This window comes from Vigna umbellata, chromosome 5 (genome assembly GCF_029865625.1).
Source record: "Vigna umbellata cultivar VRB3 chromosome 5, Vumbellata_1.0, whole genome shotgun sequence".
NCBI classification, from domain to species: Eukaryota; Viridiplantae; Streptophyta; class Magnoliopsida; order Fabales; family Fabaceae; genus Vigna; species Vigna umbellata.
Window position 1 is genome coordinate 52,595,404 of NC_142169.1, and position 18,095 is coordinate 52,613,498.

The 18,095-nt window shown below is 34.6% G+C and overlaps 2 protein-coding genes and 1 pseudogene across 2 annotated transcripts; 2 read left to right on the forward strand and 1 right to left on the reverse strand.

Moving 5' to 3' along the window:
* The first annotated feature begins 3,959 nt into the window (after positions 1-3,959).
* Positions 3,960-5,402, forward strand: LOC124847904 (cyanidin 3-O-galactoside 2''-O-xylosyltransferase FGGT1 pseudogene; annotated as a pseudogene).
* A 685-nt stretch (positions 5,403-6,087) lies between these two features.
* LOC124847902 (putative lipid-transfer protein DIR1) lies at positions 6,088-6,765 on the forward strand. The gene is made up of 2 exons (XM_047325492.2): positions 6,088-6,456; positions 6,537-6,765. Exons 1-2 carry the CDS (start codon positions 6,150-6,152, stop codon positions 6,542-6,544), a joined length of 315 nt encoding a protein of 104 aa, XP_047181448.1. The 5' UTR covers positions 6,088-6,149; the 3' UTR covers positions 6,545-6,765.
* A 205-nt stretch (positions 6,766-6,970) lies between these two features.
* On the reverse strand, positions 6,971-11,828 carry NHX3 (Na+/H+ (sodium hydrogen) exchanger 3). Its single transcript, XM_047325491.2, has 14 exons — positions 11,477-11,828; positions 10,887-11,005; positions 10,703-10,800; positions 10,545-10,604; positions 10,380-10,426; positions 10,095-10,286; positions 9,499-9,545; positions 9,336-9,402; positions 8,961-9,061; positions 8,780-8,881; positions 8,164-8,314; positions 8,002-8,064; positions 7,704-7,787; positions 6,971-7,493 (listed from the first exon to the last, which is right to left on the reverse strand). The coding sequence occupies exons 1-14, from the start codon at positions 11,642-11,644 to the stop codon at positions 7,209-7,211; spliced, it is 1,584 nt and encodes a 527-aa protein (XP_047181447.2). The 5' UTR covers positions 11,645-11,828; the 3' UTR covers positions 6,971-7,208.
* Between the last annotated feature and the right edge of the window lie 6,267 nt (positions 11,829-18,095).

An 18,095-nucleotide genomic window follows, 5' to 3' on the forward strand; every position in this document is an offset into this window, starting at 1 on the left:
TTTTTCTTATGTTTCAATGTTCATTCAGAGTGATGTAGTGATGATCTTCATTTGCCTGCAGGTAAATTCAAGGTGACGCGATTAGGAGGTTCAACATTTTTACTTGGCCTGTGCATATCACTTTTGTCTCCTGTCGATGTGAGCCCTTAAATAGGATTTTCTCTCATTTTGCTAACTCATTTTCTTCCTTAGGGTACATTCAAGTTTTTCTTCCTCATTTCTCTTTTGTCTCTTGTTTTGTCTCTCATTTTATCTTTGTTCATGTTTGTTTGAAGAACTTTTTCTTTATTATCTTTGCTCACCATTAATGTGTTATTGTTTGTTTTTTTTTCACAATCCTTCAAACACTACACGTTTAAGCTAAAACAGTACGCTCTAAACATTACTCTCATAAGTTTTTCTCATCCATAATAACTTATTTTTTGTTGTTAAATATCAAGTTAATTTTTCAAGTTATTTAATAAAGTTTAGAAGTTACTAAAATAAAAATAGATATATTTTTAAAAAAATCGTAATAGGTTTTGGTTGGAAGAAATAACCATAGCTTATAGTCATAAATAAGCTACTATGTTTTCATCCAAATATATTTAATAAAAAAATTTAACCCAATATACTACAATTTTCTTAGATCCTTAGTATATTATATATTATAAGATACTATTATCAATCATAAATTATAACTCATCCTTTGTAACATCCCAAAATATATAGTAAAAACTATATAAAATAGTAGTCATCATTATAATATTATAGAACAGTTAGAGACTTGCAGATAAAGAGTTAATCTTACAGTCATCCAAAATGGCTATAAAATTTAAAACTTTATATACAATGGAGTATTTCAAAACTTATACAAATAAAATAGGACAACCTAACTAAACTAGACAGCTGCATCATCCTCCTCCAAAACTTGCTCCAAAGGCACCTTATCTCTCTTTGCTCACATCGATCAGATGATCATTGCAAAAGAAAAGAACCACACATACAAAAAGACAAACACAAGCAGAAGGGTAAGCTAGATACACAAGAAAACATACACTATATTAACATATAACATACACCAGATAATTCAAGCAAAGTAACTAAATCACACATCCTAGCATATCATATTCTAGACTTGACTCGTCCGGACTTAGAATGATTGCCGAACTATGGTGGGTCATGCACTCGTGGTGACCTCTACTGCTTTGCAAAGCCATTGCCAATGGGTTTCACCCTACCACCCTCACGAGGTTAGTCTGTTTCGGGCCTTGAGGCATACTGGAAGCGCCCAAGACTAAGACCTCCTGCTACTCCTCACGACATGGTTCAATCCTCTCTACTTGAGAAAGAAATATCATTGGAGTTTCAGGATAACCCCCAAGACTGAGCTCCTGCATTCATTCTAAACAACCTGGAATCTCACCAAGAGATTCTCCACTGAAACTTACATTCACCCCTTTGAATCACATACTTTTATTTGTAATTAACATCCATGTTTATCCTCTATTATATAATACAATACACTCTCAAACATACTTCACAAATCAAGCAACACCCAACATAGTACAACACAAGATAATAGAAAAAGATAGTAAAACTAAACTCAGAACTTTCGCACAACGCACCCCATTCGCATAGCGAGACCAGGAGTTTCTCGCACAACGACTTGTCTCGCTATGCGAATTAACTCGCAGCGGTATCAGACCTCAACCTCTCGCATAACGCCCCTAGGTCACTATGCGAAAGTCCAGACAGAGACCAACCTTCTCAACCACTCACTATGCGTCCCTTTTTGCTCTTCGAATAAAATTAGAAAAAGTCCCAAACCCCAACCAGAAGCATAGCGTCCTAATTCGCCATGCGAATCACTAGACAAAGAGCAACCCTCACCATCCATTCGCACAACGCCCAAACTCGTTGTGTGAATGTCCAGACAGAGAGCAAACCTCTCAAGTCATTCGCACAACGCACCAATTCGCTATGTGAAAGCCCTAGGCAGAGAGCATCTCGCCATAGCGACTCGCTATGCGAAACTATTCGCACAACGAGTCTGCATAATCTGCAGAACGAAATTCTGCAGAACGAAATTCTACAGATTTATATAAAATGCCAATTCTAACTATTTTTCCCAACTTCTAACACTCGTAGATTGTATTATATACCTAAATAGACTTGTCTAAGTGATTCTAAACATTCCTATCTTCAATCTAAAGTGTATATGAACCAATTTTCATTATAAAACATCAAATTCATCAACTTAAGGACCCAAATTCAAATCTCCCACTTTGCACACGTTTTTGACCATTTGAATGGCTCAAACAAGTCACAAATGACTTATCCAAAATATCCCAACAAATCAATTGAGTCCTTAACCTTTAGCTCTTATTTTCACTACTTCACTTCCTCCAAATAGACTCAAAACATGCAGACAGTTAACCTTCTATCTAGTTACTCTTATGACAAATTTCCCTCAGCCATATGATCAAAACAATTTTACTCCACATTCATTTTAGTTTAAAATCATCAACTTCACAAATTCAAATTACATAGAACACCATATTACTCAAATTCCTAAATTTAGTTCAATCACTATTATATCACAAACTTCATCACACATACATACCAGAATACTAATAAAAAACATAAATCTAACTTCCCTTATCTTAGAGAAGTACCACCCAACTCACAGAGTTACTCCGACAATGCCTTGCACAGTAAGGAAACTCAACAGAAACCTACAACTCACCAATTGGAGATAGAAATTCAACTTTAAAACCTAAATTGAGCTAAGAATTGAAGAGAAAGAGTATAAGGCACATGCAACCAGAATCTGCTGCATGCCCACAGCCCCAAAAAACTCAGAAGAAAAGAGAAACGACTTACCAATTGAAGAACAAGAAACTGATCGGTCAAGATCGTAGCCTTCGACACCAGGATCGCCTAGACACCTCCTGATCGTCGAATAGTTAACTCAGTTGGAAGGAAATCTAGAGAGAAGTGAGAGAAAGAGTAGAGAACAATTTTTAAAGTAAAAAGCTCGTCTCATTATTTTAATACACCTATCTACTCTTATACTCTATTTTCTAGGTTCTTATATCCTTTATTGCTATGCTTCTTGAATATGCTAATATGCTAATGTTTGTTAACCATAATTTAATAGGAAAGATACTCATAATCATATCTTTTTCCTACACTAATAATAAAATTTCAATTTTACATCTAAATTTATGAACTAAAAACATATTAACCTTTTTTTTTTAATCAAATGACGTAATTTTTTTTTTCAAATTGTCGAACAACTCTCACATTTTATTTCTCAATATGTTTTAACTTTTTAATCAATTGTAATAGAATTGAATGAGTTAACCATGGATGGAAATGCAAGGAAGATGAAATGAAATAATAAACGATTTGGAGACCAAAAAAAAATCAGCCATAATATTACGCTAATAACATAAATCAAATAAAAAATATTTAAAAATCAAATAAAATATTATAAATAAACATTTGTGCAAAAAATAATACATAGAAAAATGACAGAAATGGGAATAAACAAAAGATAAACTACACAACATCAATTTTTTTTTCTGATTGTGAGGACCACATGCATTTACATGGGTTGGTGTAAAACTCTTCTTTTGGGCTATAAACAATAAATACATAGAGTGATAGCATAGAAATACCGTTACTTTTTCAACCACTTTCACCAAATCACATAATATATTTTTTATTATCTCTCTTCTATTATTAGATTCTTAACCTTATCATCCATGTTTGATTGATCAAGTAGTTGTTGAAAATTACAGTAAAAAGTATGACTAATAACACAGTGAAATGTGTTCATGAGACGAGCTCTCACAAGTTTTCCCAGTTTGAAATTAAACAACGTTACACTTGAAACATGAATTAGGTGAAACTTTTTTCTAATTTTTTATGTATTTTACTAAGTCTATTTGTTTTGTCTTTGCTGAAAGAAACAACATAGGTGTTATTACTCACGAACCATGAGCTTTTTTCTTCTATAAATATGGCTTTAAGAAGTTGTTTCTTGACATTCTACTTTCCTCTTAGATTTATTGTCTCTTGCTGACTTCTACTTTTGGCCACAATGGCTTGTTCACCTTCTCTGCACATAACAATGCTCCCATGGTTTGCACAGGAACACATCACACCTTTTCTGCAACTCTCCAATAGCCTTGCAGAAAGAGGACACAAAATCTCTTTCTTCATCCCAAAGCACACACATGCATCCTTTCAACACTTCAATCACCACCCTAATCTCATCTCCCTTATCCCAATCTGTGTTCCTCAGAATCATCATCATGGCCTTCCCCATGTTGCTGAAGAAATCGCATCAAAAGTTCATTCTTCCACTGTCTCACTTTCTATGACTCCAATGCTCCTATGTGAGAAGGACATTGAAGTCCACCTGCTTGAGTTAAAGCCAAACATTGTGTTCTTTGATCATGCATATTGGGTGCCAAAACCACGCTTAACTCAATGCTTAAAAATTAAGTCTTTAGTTTATCACGTAATAAGCTTTTCATCATTGACTTGTGAATCATCATATTCATACCCTTTAGGGATATCTAAAGGGTACTGCTGCAACATTGCTGAACATCATAACCTGTTGCATGAACCAAAACTCCTTGCTGGATCAGGAAAAGTTGACCATGGTAAATGCATTGTTCACACTGAACCTTGTACTAACAGTATTCTAGCTCAATCTTATGCAACAGGACTCAAAGGTTGTACAGTGATTGAAGGAGCTTATGCTGATTGTCATAGGAGGCATGTTACTGTACCGAAAGAAGCAACTTGCCTTATTGATGAAAATTGGGCTAAATGGCTTGGAAATTATGAAGCTGGTAGTGTGGTTTATTGTTCCTTTGGTAGTGAGTGCACATTAGAACCATGTCAGTTTCAGGAAGTGGTGTTGGGGCTTGAGCTATCAGGCATGCCTTTTGTGGCAGCTCTTAGACCCCCTAAGGGTTTTGAGTGTGTGGAATCAGCACTTCCAAAAGGGTTTAAAGAGAGAGTTCAAGGAAGAGGGGTTGTGAGTAGTGCATATTTTCCTCACAGGTTCATTTTGGAGCACCCTTCAGTGGGGTGCTTTGTTACCCTTTCTGGACATTCTGGGTCTTTGTCTGGTGCACTGGTGAACAAGTGTCAGTTGGTTTTGTTGCCAAATCATGGTGAAATGGTGTTCAGTGCAGGGGTGATAGGAACCACCTTGAAGGTTGGAGTGGAAGTGGAGAAGTTGACCACTAAGAGGGTTTCTTTACTAAAGAGAGTGTTTGCAAAACTCTGAAATTATGCAAAATTGAAGTTAATCTATGTTTGGCTTATCTAAGAAATAAAATAGATAAGACCCTTATGTTGTGCCGTTGATCAATACAATTATTTGATGTTTTGTGCAATTAGAGTATATATGCATATTTTATTTTTATATTCAATATAATGTATAAATCATAAGTACATTTATGAAGATGTGTTTAAAGAATATAAGACAATGAACAGTAAAATATTGTTTTCCAGTATTTAAGACCATTACATTTTCTACCACTCCATATCAATAGATACAATAAATACGTGGAAACCAACTTCCATTTTTAATTTAACTTTCTCAACGATTTTTCTTTTAGAATCCAAACATAGTTGGAGACCATTTTGTTTTAGTTTATAATTTAAAATACTTTTTTTTTTCCAGTTTGTTTACACTCAATGCATGCCAGTTAATCTCTTTTAAAAAATAACATGAGAGAACAACACATGAATAGTGTATTTTGTCAATGAAATTTTCACTTCTTTAATTGATATATCTTATTAAATATAGAAAACAACCAAATAAGGTTCAGTATTGGTTCATGCATGACCAGATTCAAACCATATTGCAGGTTCTTTTGTCATTTCTTATTCATAATAGCAAGTAATGGACCAGTTTACGTTTAGTTGTGTTTAAGCCCAAATCTTTAATTCTAAAAAGTAAACCAATCTCGTGAACATCCACAGAGTGGATTCACATGACACACCTAAAAGTATGTGAAACCAATACAAAATATTAATCCAACAACACTCCAAATTGCTGTGTGTATAAATTAACATTTAAGGCAAAACCACAAGTGTAGATTAGACCTAGTTGCTTGGAGAACCTGGTCAAGCAGAATATGGCACATACCAGTGGCAATGTTCAGGTGCAGTGGCTACTAGCAACCTTGCTCATTGCCATGTTAGGTGGTGCCAAAGCTATTGCTTTATGTGACACAGAGTCAAGTAAACTAAGTGCATGCTATGCAGCAGTTACTGGGCAACACCCTCCAAAACCAAGTGAAAAATGCTGTGATGTTGTTAAGCATTCCAATTTGCCTTGCCTTTGCGGATACAAGTCTATCCTACCAGCCTTTGGATTCAACCCCATCAATGCTTTGGCCTTGCCCCGTAAATGTGGTCTGAAAACACCACCGGAATGTAGAGGTAATAGTCTTTTATGCCTGAGTAGAACTTTTATTAACATAAATACAACTTAGACTGATTAGATATTCTTCATTTTGCAGTGGTTTGAAGAATTTCTTGAGAATCACAGCTAATTTGAGCACCCTTTAGTCTTTAGTTTGCTTTCGTGTGCTGTATTCATGTTGGAAAAGCTTTTAAATTGGCATTTTCGTCCCATCAAATAAACGAGTAGTTTGTTTTCAATCTCTGCCTCTACCACTCAAAATATCTAGCCATGTATCATGCAACTTCGATCTGTAGTCTAATAAAATGTTAGTCTTTTTTTTTTTTCTGTTTTCTGAATTCAATGCACAGAGAAATAAATGGATCAGAACAGAAGTATTTGAATGATTTCAATGCACTAGTATCTGGTCATAAAAAGGCAGCAATCCAAAACAAGACATTATGCTCATGAACTTAACTCAATAAAAACTATTTTAATCAACACCATTCATTAACTCAAATGTCTGCAGCTACTAACAAGCCACAACATTCATGTCCAAAGGAAAATATGCACTCCATTGAAGGTTCAAGTAAGTTCACACTCCTGTGTGAGAATCCAATGACAGTTCCTTTCTTTTATTACTTACCATATTCCTCATTTGAGCATAAGAAAAACACTGGCAATGAATCCTCATTGCAGCTACTCATCTTCAAAATTGGATCTAAATGGATCATCATTTGTGATCCAACATTCAAGTGCATCACTGAGATATACATGATTTGCAATACTGCTAGCACTGTGACCCGTTATTATGAGGTCCCCCAAAAAAAGGTCTCATGTAGGCATCATCAAACCTCCTCCAAAAGTGATGTATGGTGAACACAGGACTTTCTATTAACATGGACAAACTTTCCTTTGCGCGGCTGATGTTGGTGGCTGCGGACTCCTCAAGGGATAGCAAAGGTAGATTCAAGTCCTCAATTCGTGAACCTGGTTCGTCATGGATGATGTTTTTCCTTGTAGCAGCGTGGGGTAGCAGATATCTTATTAATGGTTTTGTGAGAAAACCAAACACCTGCAATGATATTGGAGCTATATCAATTACTTCAAGGTTGTACCGATTCATAAGAATGAACAAGCAACATGTGATCAAAAGGTGGATGACAGCAGATGCAAGAATTGATTTCACTAAGAAAACAGTTGAAAATTAATCTTTTTAACTCCACCTGAATTATTCTAAGTTGTTATTTGTTACTTTCAGGACAGAGGGAATGCCCCAACTCACCAGTGTGCTGAAAAGGACAACAATAATGGTGTTGGTAATCATTGTTGCATTAACTGGATCAGAAGTAACTCCAGAAAATGTGAACTGCATAAATAAAAGAAAAGAAATCAATGGCATCAACTTCTTAAGGTGTGATTGGTTGTTTTATAACTGTGGGAGGAATGTCCATAAACAATACAATGGTAAATAAAACCTGATAGGATTATCCAACAAAAGAGGAATAAGAAGCTGACAGTCTTTGGATTAAAACTCATATATTTGATAAAATTTGTGTAGAACTTTGAATTCATGTATATACCTGTTTGAAAGCCAGAGCAATGGAGACAGCTCCCCTCATTAGCCCTGCCCACCAAATGATTATCTGGATGGTTTATCAAACATAAGAAGCCAATAAATAACAAAAGATAGTTGCTCAATTAACTGTAAGTATGAGATTATCATACAAAACATGTTTAGTAACCTGCTGTCTGAAAGTGATGCGTGATGCTTGGTCAGAACTGGCACGTGTGTTTGTATAATTGGCAATAGCAGAGAGAGGGAAAACAAAAGCAGCACGCCCAACCAATATCAATAGGATTAAGGAACTGTATATCCCCATCAAACTTCCGTAACTGCAGTGAGTCAGTGGACAAGATAATCTTCATGAGAGAGGAATGACGTTTATCATTCTAATGCGATATGTTTGAAACATATCTCACAAATTATTCTTAAGAAAATTCCAGAAACACAGGTGTTGCAAAACAAATGCTTAAGATCAAGTTTGTCATCATAATGAAAACGATTTCTAGCAGCAGAAAATAAGGTAGCTAACATGTGGTTTCATTCATAAATCCAATTATTACCGAATGTTTCACAATTAGAAGCAGATAATACTTGACAATTAAAAATAATGTTTTTTTTATCATAACCAATTGTGTCACAATCTGATAAATACTTGGACATTGTTGAAACAGTGGCTGAAGTCACATTGACTTATCTATGTAGACCATAAATTCTGCCATCAGTGTGTGATGTATTAGTCAGTGGTAAACTCTGGATAAAATACAATTGTTTAGAGTTGTAGAAAGGATTAGGACCTTAATTTAGTCATCTTCCACTTCTCAATGTCAAGGGCATCCATGCCCACATATAGGAATATGAAGGTTTCTGCAATAAATGACATGGTTGCAAACACATGCCTGAAGAAGGGAAACAAATCAGGAAACCATTTTTAATCTGGAAATTACTGAAATCTTTGATGGATTAATTAATCCCTACCTGGTTGTGATTCTTGAAGTTTCAGCCATATTATACCATGCATAATGTGACATGAGTATTCCACAAAAGAAAACGGTGATGATTCCACTTAGATCACATAGCTGCAAGAATTTGCAAAAAATGGATGGCCAAAACGAAAAACGAAGTTATTTCTATATTTCTTGTTTAGTTCATCATTGTAGACAAAAATAGATTGTCTTTAAATAAAGATAGAAGGTTTTGGCAAAACTTTATCTTATGCTAAGTTTTACACTACATTGGCTCCTTATAAATCCCAAATCTCCATTAGCTTAGCTACCTACATGCCATTAATATCATCAATGCCATTAATGAGAAATCAAAAGCAGAAAAGTTCTACGAGCTTCCTTCCAATACCTCTGCCAACATATAGGATAGGTATGCCTTTAATATCATCAATGCAATTTCACGAACACTTGAATGTCTGCATGCATACGCAGAGACAAACTTGTTAAACATTAACTCAAAATTTCACTTGAAAAATCATATTTTGTGAGAAATTTGAGAGAATGATACATACCTTCCAAAGCATAAGGCTTTCAAGATATATGATGTGAGGAGGCCAGCCTGCATAAATATGCATTTATTTAGAGAAAGTAAATAAGATGAGAAAGTACAAGGACTAAAAGTTTGTTCAAAATAAACATGGAATTTGACTCTTACTTGATCATACCTTTCAAGTAATCATGAGAGGAGACTACATACATGGAAAAGCACTTTTCAGTTCCATATAGATTCCCTTCCTTCACAATTACAATCCAAATGCTCTTTATAAAGTCATGTATTGTGTTAACACAATACATTTACAAGTGTGTAATGTGCAAGTCAAGCATGGAAACAGCTTGCAAATTTCTTCCATAAAAGTCTAAGTTAAAAATGAAATCAACGTTTTGAATCAAATGTTAATTCCCAGAGACAAACTAAAAGGTAAGCAAGACAAGCTTTGTAAACTTCACTCATGAATGCTCTTTCATTCAAAATGTGTAGGTAACATAAGATGCATGTGAAAGAAACACAAGCAACTAACTAAAGAAATTAAGAAGAAATTCATAAAGTCAGCTGACCACACATGAAGAAAATTAACAGGCAAAATTTGCATCCATTAATGAAACTCACTAGAACTCCTAGACCAGTGCTTAATCCGAATAGATAGAAGAAATCTCCAATAAACCGGAATGTCTTGCTGCTAAATTTTGAAACATCAAGCTTTTGCACTGCATTGAAGAGAACAACTGATGTGGCATCATTTACCACTCCTTCCCCAAAGACTAGGCTGTAAAGTAAAGGAGTCTCATCTTGATGCAGAACCTACAACAGATTCCAAATTCAGAGTTTGACAATTAAGAGCATACAAAAAGAGTTAGATGAAATGAAACACTACCATTTAGCAATCTAACCAACCTGCAGGGTACAAACTGTGTCCGTTGCTGAGAAAATTGTTCCTATAGCTGAATCAAATCAAGATAAGCTTATTATTTTTCATCCAAATACGATATATCTAAGTACATGGTTCATTTAAAACATAGTCTGTATTTGTGCAGTATTGAAATGATCCAATGGCCTCACCAAGATAATCTTTCGCTGTCAGGCCAAGCAAGTTCAACTTGGGGAATATCCACCAGCTGCCTAAATGAACCAAATACAAAGACAAAAAGGTAAATCATTCTTGAAAAATTTTCAGTGGCAAACTACAAGGCAAGGAAAAACTGAGATTTCGTCATTACCGCAAGTAATAACAAAAGTTGAAATGAAAACACCGATGACACCAAACATCATGATGGTTAAAAAGTTATGGAAGAATTGTTTCTTCTTCACCTGAAATCTGTTAGGAGGGTTATCTCTACACATATTAAGAAAAGTTTTGAACCACAAGAGCTGTTTTAACTCTAATATAAGACAAACTCTTACCCTGCATTGAATATTATGGGAGGAAGGAGATATATGAAGAATAGTTCTTCATTAAATGTAAGGATGCGAGAACTCTTTCCTTTGCTGATCAATAACAGTATAATTCCAGCAATGATTCCCTACCAAGGAGAAAGTTAGATACACAAAGGCTCAATAAAAGTGTGTATTCAACATTAATTCTTTTAATAATCCTACAAAACCATCCATAAACACTTTGGACTAGTAAATCTGAAACAATTCAGTAAAGCAGAAAACTACTAAAAAAAGTTCATTCTTTTGAGAAGATCCTATGCTTCATCTTTTGTTCTTAGTGCCTTTGTAAATATTGACTAGTCCATATTTACTATGAGTGAGTAATTTTCTTGACATACATACACATTCAACTCTCACCCTCCCAAACAAACCATTTACCATGAAACTAATCATATAGTATCAGATTCTTCATAAGCTATCTTTTCAACCATTATTGTTCTGTCAACAAACGATCATACATAATGGAGAGAAATGATCATACATAGCTGATAATGGAGAGAAAGAAAATCCTAAAAACATTATAATCAAAATTAAAAATGGGAGAGAATGCAGCTTACTATTATGATGGCAACTATGGATTCATTAATCCATCGATTTCTTTCAAACAAGTGACCAATGATCAAAGTAAGGCAGAGAACAGCCACAAAAAGAGAAATAGGCACCACTTGTGCATGTTCACTAGCCAAATTCTTGGTACACTCAGAGATCAGACTCAGTGGTATCATGCTTCTGAATTTTTCTCTCTAATTAGTAAATTTGTTTACAATAATGGTACTCTCTCAGAACTCATCTCACTAGTTCATATACATAATAATGGATATAAAGCTAATTTTGTTGGAAAACTTGGAAAACACAGAATCAGTAAACATAGGAACTCAGTTGTTGTTGTTTGCTTTTCTAGTAGGAATGATCATAAACAGAAACGAACATGACACAAACAAGAACGTGTAGCGATGATAGCAAGGAACATTGCATGAAGAAATAACGTGTCACTCTCAAAATCAGTCTAAGATGGGAGAACTGACACCATGCAAAGTTAACCTAATACTATGTAGTTAGTCACATCACATTGAACGTATTGAACGCAAATTACTTTAAAGATTTGTCCCATCTGTACTAGTATATCTAGAAACACATGGTTAAATTTATAATTTTGTTATATTTGTAATTTGTTGGTTTAATTTAGATATTTACTACAAATTATGTATAACTTTTAAAATTTTAATATTTGTTTCTAAATATCTTCGTATTCATATATACTCTGTCTTTATTTTTCATTTACAAATTGTGCAGGTTAGAAAAATGTTACTTTTGTCAAAATATTTTAATTTTTATAGAATTTTAATGAGATGTTAATATTAAAATATCTAAATTAAATTTTGTAATTGTTAATTTTATTTTAAAAATTAGTTTAGCAGACATTTATAATGCCAAAATTATTTTTATGAATAATTATTATATATTTTAATTTCAATTCTCTTTCTGTATAGTGCGTGCAGTATATACAATAAAATTTATCCTTGTAACAGATTGTAATCACATCTTAATAATCAACATAATTCATCATTTTTTTTATTAATATAAATTATTATATAATATATAGCAAGTAATCTTACATATTTTATAATTATTTTTTATTTAAGATATTATGATATCTAATTTTTTAAATTATATTTTTTATTTGTTATAATGAAAATAGTATGTACATTTCCAGTTTTCTTTACGACAAATTTGAATAGCATTATATGTATCTAGGCAAAAAATTTAAAATATATAGTCTTGAGGTCTAGACGACTTCAAATAAGAAATTGTACTCTGCATGATTTCACCCTGACACAGTGGTGAAGAGTAAAGTCGTGTATTCTTAAAACGATTTCAGGCCTTGGTAATCGTTTACTAAGTCTTGTAATTGATTACAAAGGGCTGAACTTGTATAGAAGGATACAACTAGGGATGACAATGGGTGTGGTCGAGCACGGATAGTGCTTACTCGCAACCCGACTCGCTACACGACCTGCAGATACATTTTTAAAATAAAATTTAAATAAAATTACAAATATATATATATATATATATATATATATAATATAAATTAAAATTTAATTTTAATTAAATTTAACCTAATAAAATATAATTTTATTTTATTTTTAATTAAATTTAATTAAAAAAATATATAAATTAATTTTTTATTATTTTCTGCGGGTATCGGTACCAGCGGGTCGGGTAGCATATTACTCGTACCTGACCCGTTTAGAAGCGGGTATTAAAATACCCGCTACTCGCGGGTAGTAAATATCTTCGGATAGTAACTATCCGCCGCGGATTTTACCCGCGGATACCCATGCCCGCGAATTTTTTTGTCATCCCTAGACACAACTTCACCAATTACACCCTTTCTGTAATCGATTAAATGGACAAAAATTCTCTGATAATGGATTAAATTTTTATTATTTTACATCTAAATAATTTATATCAATTTAAATGGAAACTATCAAAATAGTATTCTTATATAAAAAATAACAATTCTATTATTGATTATATAGAAAATAACATTCATATAAATAAATTATATTTTATAATAATTTTAATTATACCAAAAATAACAGAACTATGTAATTTATAGCCTAAAGGTTCTAGTAATCGATTATAGGGTTTCTGTAATCGATTACCATATGTGTTAATATAGAAAAGCTCTCTGATAATTGATTATAGAGTTTGTATAACCTATAAATTTAACTTTTTTGTTCTCTCTTCTTGCATACCCTCTCATTTTCCTCCCTCTATAGTGCCTCTCCTCTATTGTTGTACCCACAAAAGCTCAAAAAACATCCCCTTTTCACCTTCTTTTAACCTTTTATAACTCTTGAGTCATCTATTTGACGATCAGGAGGTGCCTAAACGACCACAACAGTGACATCTATGTTTCTACCTGATCAATTTCTTCTATAGAGAAAATAAGTTTCTTCTCCTTTTTCCTTTTGTTGTTTTATTCCTGAAATCTCTAGTTTAGGGGTGATGCATGTGTCTTCCACCTCTATTTCTTGTTCCTTGTTGACCAATGGTTTAAGGACTCACTTTGATTTCAATTCCACAGGTTGTAGGTGTTTCTAGAGTTTCTTGCATTTGAAGCAACTGTTGGACGTTCTTAGATATGTGTAAAACTATCTAAGGTTAGGGAAGCTAGTGAGTTGTCTTTGTTTCTATGATTGCTTTGATATGTATAATTTATGATTTGGTAGTGGATTATGTTGAATTGGTTGAAGTGGAGACATATGTTTTGGTATAACTTGTAAATTAAAGGAGATAAGCTGGATGCCCGAGCGGTGAGAAGTGTATTCCTTGGATATGCTGAAGGAGTTAAGGGATACAGGTTGTGGAGGTTAGATACTAAACTGTCCAAGCTGATCATTAGTAGGGATGTCATTTTTGACGAAACGAGAATGATAGTGCATGTTGAAAATCCTGGATGCTAGAAGAAAACGCTCATTGAGGTGGAGCATACTACTGATAGGGACGTTCGGTCATTGACTAAGGAAGACCGAACGGGTGAAGGGCAAGATGAAAATGTTCGGTCATTAGAGGAGAACCGAACGGGTGAAATACGTACAGATCTTGGTGATGATACAAATGGTATATCTAGTGATGTGAGTCACTCAAGAGGAGCTGGTAATGAATTGAGGAATTACCAGCTTGTCTGTGATAGGGAAAGGAGAATCTCTAAGCCAACCAAACGGTTTGGAGAGGTAGATTTAATTTGCTATGCCTTGAATGCTGTTGAAGATCTTGAAAGCTCGGGTGAACCGAGAAGTTACAAGGAGGCTCTTCACAACAACGATCGAGATCTTTAGTAGGGTGCTATGGAGGAAGAGCTGGAGGCATTGAGGAAAAATAGCACGTTGAGATTGGTGGATCTGCCAAAGGGTAAGAAGGTTGTAGGTTCAAAATGGATCTTCAAGAAAAAAAAAGCTATACCAGGGGGTGAGAAAGCAAGGCTTGTTGCCAAAGGCTTTACTCAGATTGAAGGTATAGATTATCATGAGATTTTTGCTCCTGTTGTAAAGCATTGTTCGGTTAGAGTTTTAATGGCGATAGTTACTCACTGCAATTTGCATCTAGAACAATTGGATGTGAGGATTGCGTTTCTACATGGAGACTTGGAGGAAACAATTTACATGAAGCAGCCGGAGGAATTTGCTATGGATGATAGGGTCTGCCTGTTACAGAAGTCGCTTTATGGCTTAAAGCAAAGTCCAAGACAATGGTACAGGAAATTTGATGATGTTTTGATAAAGCTGAACTTCAAGTGGTGCAATTATGATGACTGCGTGTATACCCTGCATCGTAACAATGAGGTTTTGTATCTTCTTCTATACGTGGATGATATTCTGATGGCCAGCAATGACAAAAGCATGATTCATGAGATGAAAGCAAAGTTGGGTGGTGCTTTCGAAATGAAGGAGCTTGGAGAAGCAAGGCGGATCTTGGGCATTGACATAAAGAGAGATAAACTAAAGGGAAACTTGTTTCTATCTCAAGAGTTATTTGCAAAAGGTGATTTCAAGGTATCAGATGACTGAATCCAAACTGGCTGGCATACCGATCGGTCAACACCTGAAACTCACCAAAGAACAATGCTCGAAGACCGAGGCTGAAAGAAGGAAGATGGAATCTGTTCCATTTTCAAGTGGGATTGAGATCATCATGTATGGCATGGTCTGCACAAGACCTGACCTGACACATGGGGTAAGTGTTCTCAGTCGGTTTATGATTGATCTTGGACAAATTCATTAAGAAACATTGAAGTGGATGCTTAGATACATACAGGGTTCTCTTGATACTGGATTACTCTTCCAGAATAACTTTCAAGGTGGAGGATATATTGAAGGTTTTGTGGATTGAGATTTTGCCGGGTGCATGGACACAAGGAAATCTCGTTCGGGATATGTGTTTACATTGTTCGGTACTGCTGTAAGCTGGAGGTCTACATTGCAATCAATCGTTGCCCTTTTAACCACTGAAGCTGAACACTGTGCGCTCGCTGAAGGGCTAAAGGAGGCACTGTGGTTAAAAGGCTTGATTCGGGAATTGGGTATTGATCAAAAAACCGTCCAGATTCATTGTGATAGTCAGAGTGCCATACATTTGGCCAACCATCAGATCTACCATTCTAAAACAAAGCATATTGACGTCAAGCTGCATTTTGTCAAGAACATTGTGGAATCCGGTGATGTCCAAATCTGCAAAATTGCATCTGATGACAACCCTACAAATATGCTGACTAAGTCGCTCGCTAAAGAGAAGTTTCTGAAGTTGTTGTCCAAGATTGGTTTTTTACCGATTAATCTGTAATTTTTGTGTATCGTTCGGTAATTTTGTTTCTTGTAATAGTTGAGTCTACGTGGAGATTTGTTGTTTATACTCTCATATTGTTGTTTAGTACATATGGTTCCTTTACCACCAATTTCTTTATAAATTGTATAATAATTAAATCCACATCACTTTTAAGTTGAAAAAATGATTACAAAGAAATTAGGTACTCCAAAATGAGTTCCATGTTCATAGTTGACCTTGCTGTGAAAAAACTTCACCAAAAGTACCCACTTATTTTGCCTTTGGTACCAGTTCTGTTCTTGGACCATGACTTTTAGTACATATGGTTCCTTTGCCACCAATTTCTTTATAAATTGTATAATATTTATTTCCACATCACTTTTAAGTTGAAAAAATGATGACAAAGAAATTAGGCACTCCAAAATGAGTTTCATGTTTATAGTTGACCTTGTTGTGCAAAACCTTCACCTGAAGTACTCACTTATTTTGTCTTTGGTACCAATTCTGTTCCTGGACCATGACTTTTAGTAAATATGGTTCTTTTGCCACCAATTTCTTATTAAATTGTATAATAATTATTTCCACATCACTTTTAAGTTGAAAAAATGATGATAAAGAAATTAGGCACTCCAAAATGAGTTTCATGTTCATAGTTGACCTTGCTGTGCAAAACCTTCACCTGAAGTACCCACTTATTTTGCCTTTGGTACCAGTTCTGTTCCTGCACCATGACTTAGTTAATATGGTTCCTCTGCCACCAATTTCTTCATAAATTGTATAAAATTGGTTCCACATTAGTTACAAGTGCAAAAAATGATGACAAAAAAATTAGGCACTACAAAATGAGTTTCATGTTCATAGTTTACCTTCTTGTGCAAAAACTTCACCTAATGTACCCACTTAGTTTGCCTTTGGTACCAGTTCTATTACTGGACCATTAAAATTATGTTCAATGTAAATGATGGTCAATTTAAAATCATTAATGGTGGTTGTCCACCAATTTAGTGGATTACTTAGTTGTGTAATAAATGTTCTTTTCTTTGCATTGTCAATCACCCCAATCCTCCGGCGGTACTCCGACGGACAACGAAAATGGGTGGGTGGGAGGAAGCGACACTCTCTCTAGGAACAAGGACACTCCGACGACACTCCGACGACACTCCGGGGGCAATGGGTGGGTGGGAGGAAGCTCTAGGTTTCACGTACGAACGGTGGCACTACGGCCGCATTCTGGCAGCAATGGGTGGGTGGGTGGAGAGAAGAGGAGACTCTGTAGGTTTCGCTTACGAACGATGGGACAAGGCACAAATAAAATCTAGACTACTTGACCCATAATACAAAGCCCAAATAAAATCTAGAATACTTGGCTCAAAATACAAGACCCAAAATTATTCTTACTCTACTAAATCTTCAAGATGAATTAATATGGCCGAAGAAAAAGAGTTTAGGCCCATCTTCCATGAATGTTTCTAACTCTTCATAAATGTGTTAGGTCATGACTATGAGTATACCATCAGTTTTGGTTCAATTGTTTAAAATTCTTGAGTTGTTATATTTTTCAAAATATCACACTAAGTGTGTATTCATTGTGTTCGTTTTAAGGTGATGTCATGTTCAATATTATTCAAGTAGATGAATTTGTATAGTGATGGATTGTCTCTTCACTATTATTTTTAAAACACGAGTAAGAACTTTATGATAATTTATATTTTTTTTTCACCTTTTAATTAGTCTTTTAAGATAAAACTTGAAAAAATTTTACTTTTGACAATATTTAAGATGGTAATTGATCTTATATGTCACTCGACGTAATCAGAACACTCATAGTGAACCGTAGGTCTCTCT

Coding starts and splice junctions, on each gene's coding strand:
- LOC124847902 (XM_047325492.2), top strand. CDS start 6,150: ATGGCACATACCAGTGGCAATGTTCAGGTGCAGTGGCTACTAGCAACC.
- NHX3 (XM_047325491.2), bottom strand. CDS start 11,644: ATGATACCACTGAGTCTGATCTCTGAGTGTACCAAGAATTTGGCTAGT. Junction 9,403..9,498: donor AAAGCCTTATGCTTTGGAAG/GTATGTATCATT, acceptor GTATGCATGCAG/ACATTCAAGTGTTCGTGAAA. Junction 7,788..8,001: donor TTGCTCTGGCTTTCAAACAG/GTATATACATGA, acceptor TTATTTATGCAG/TTCACATTTTCTGGAGTTAC.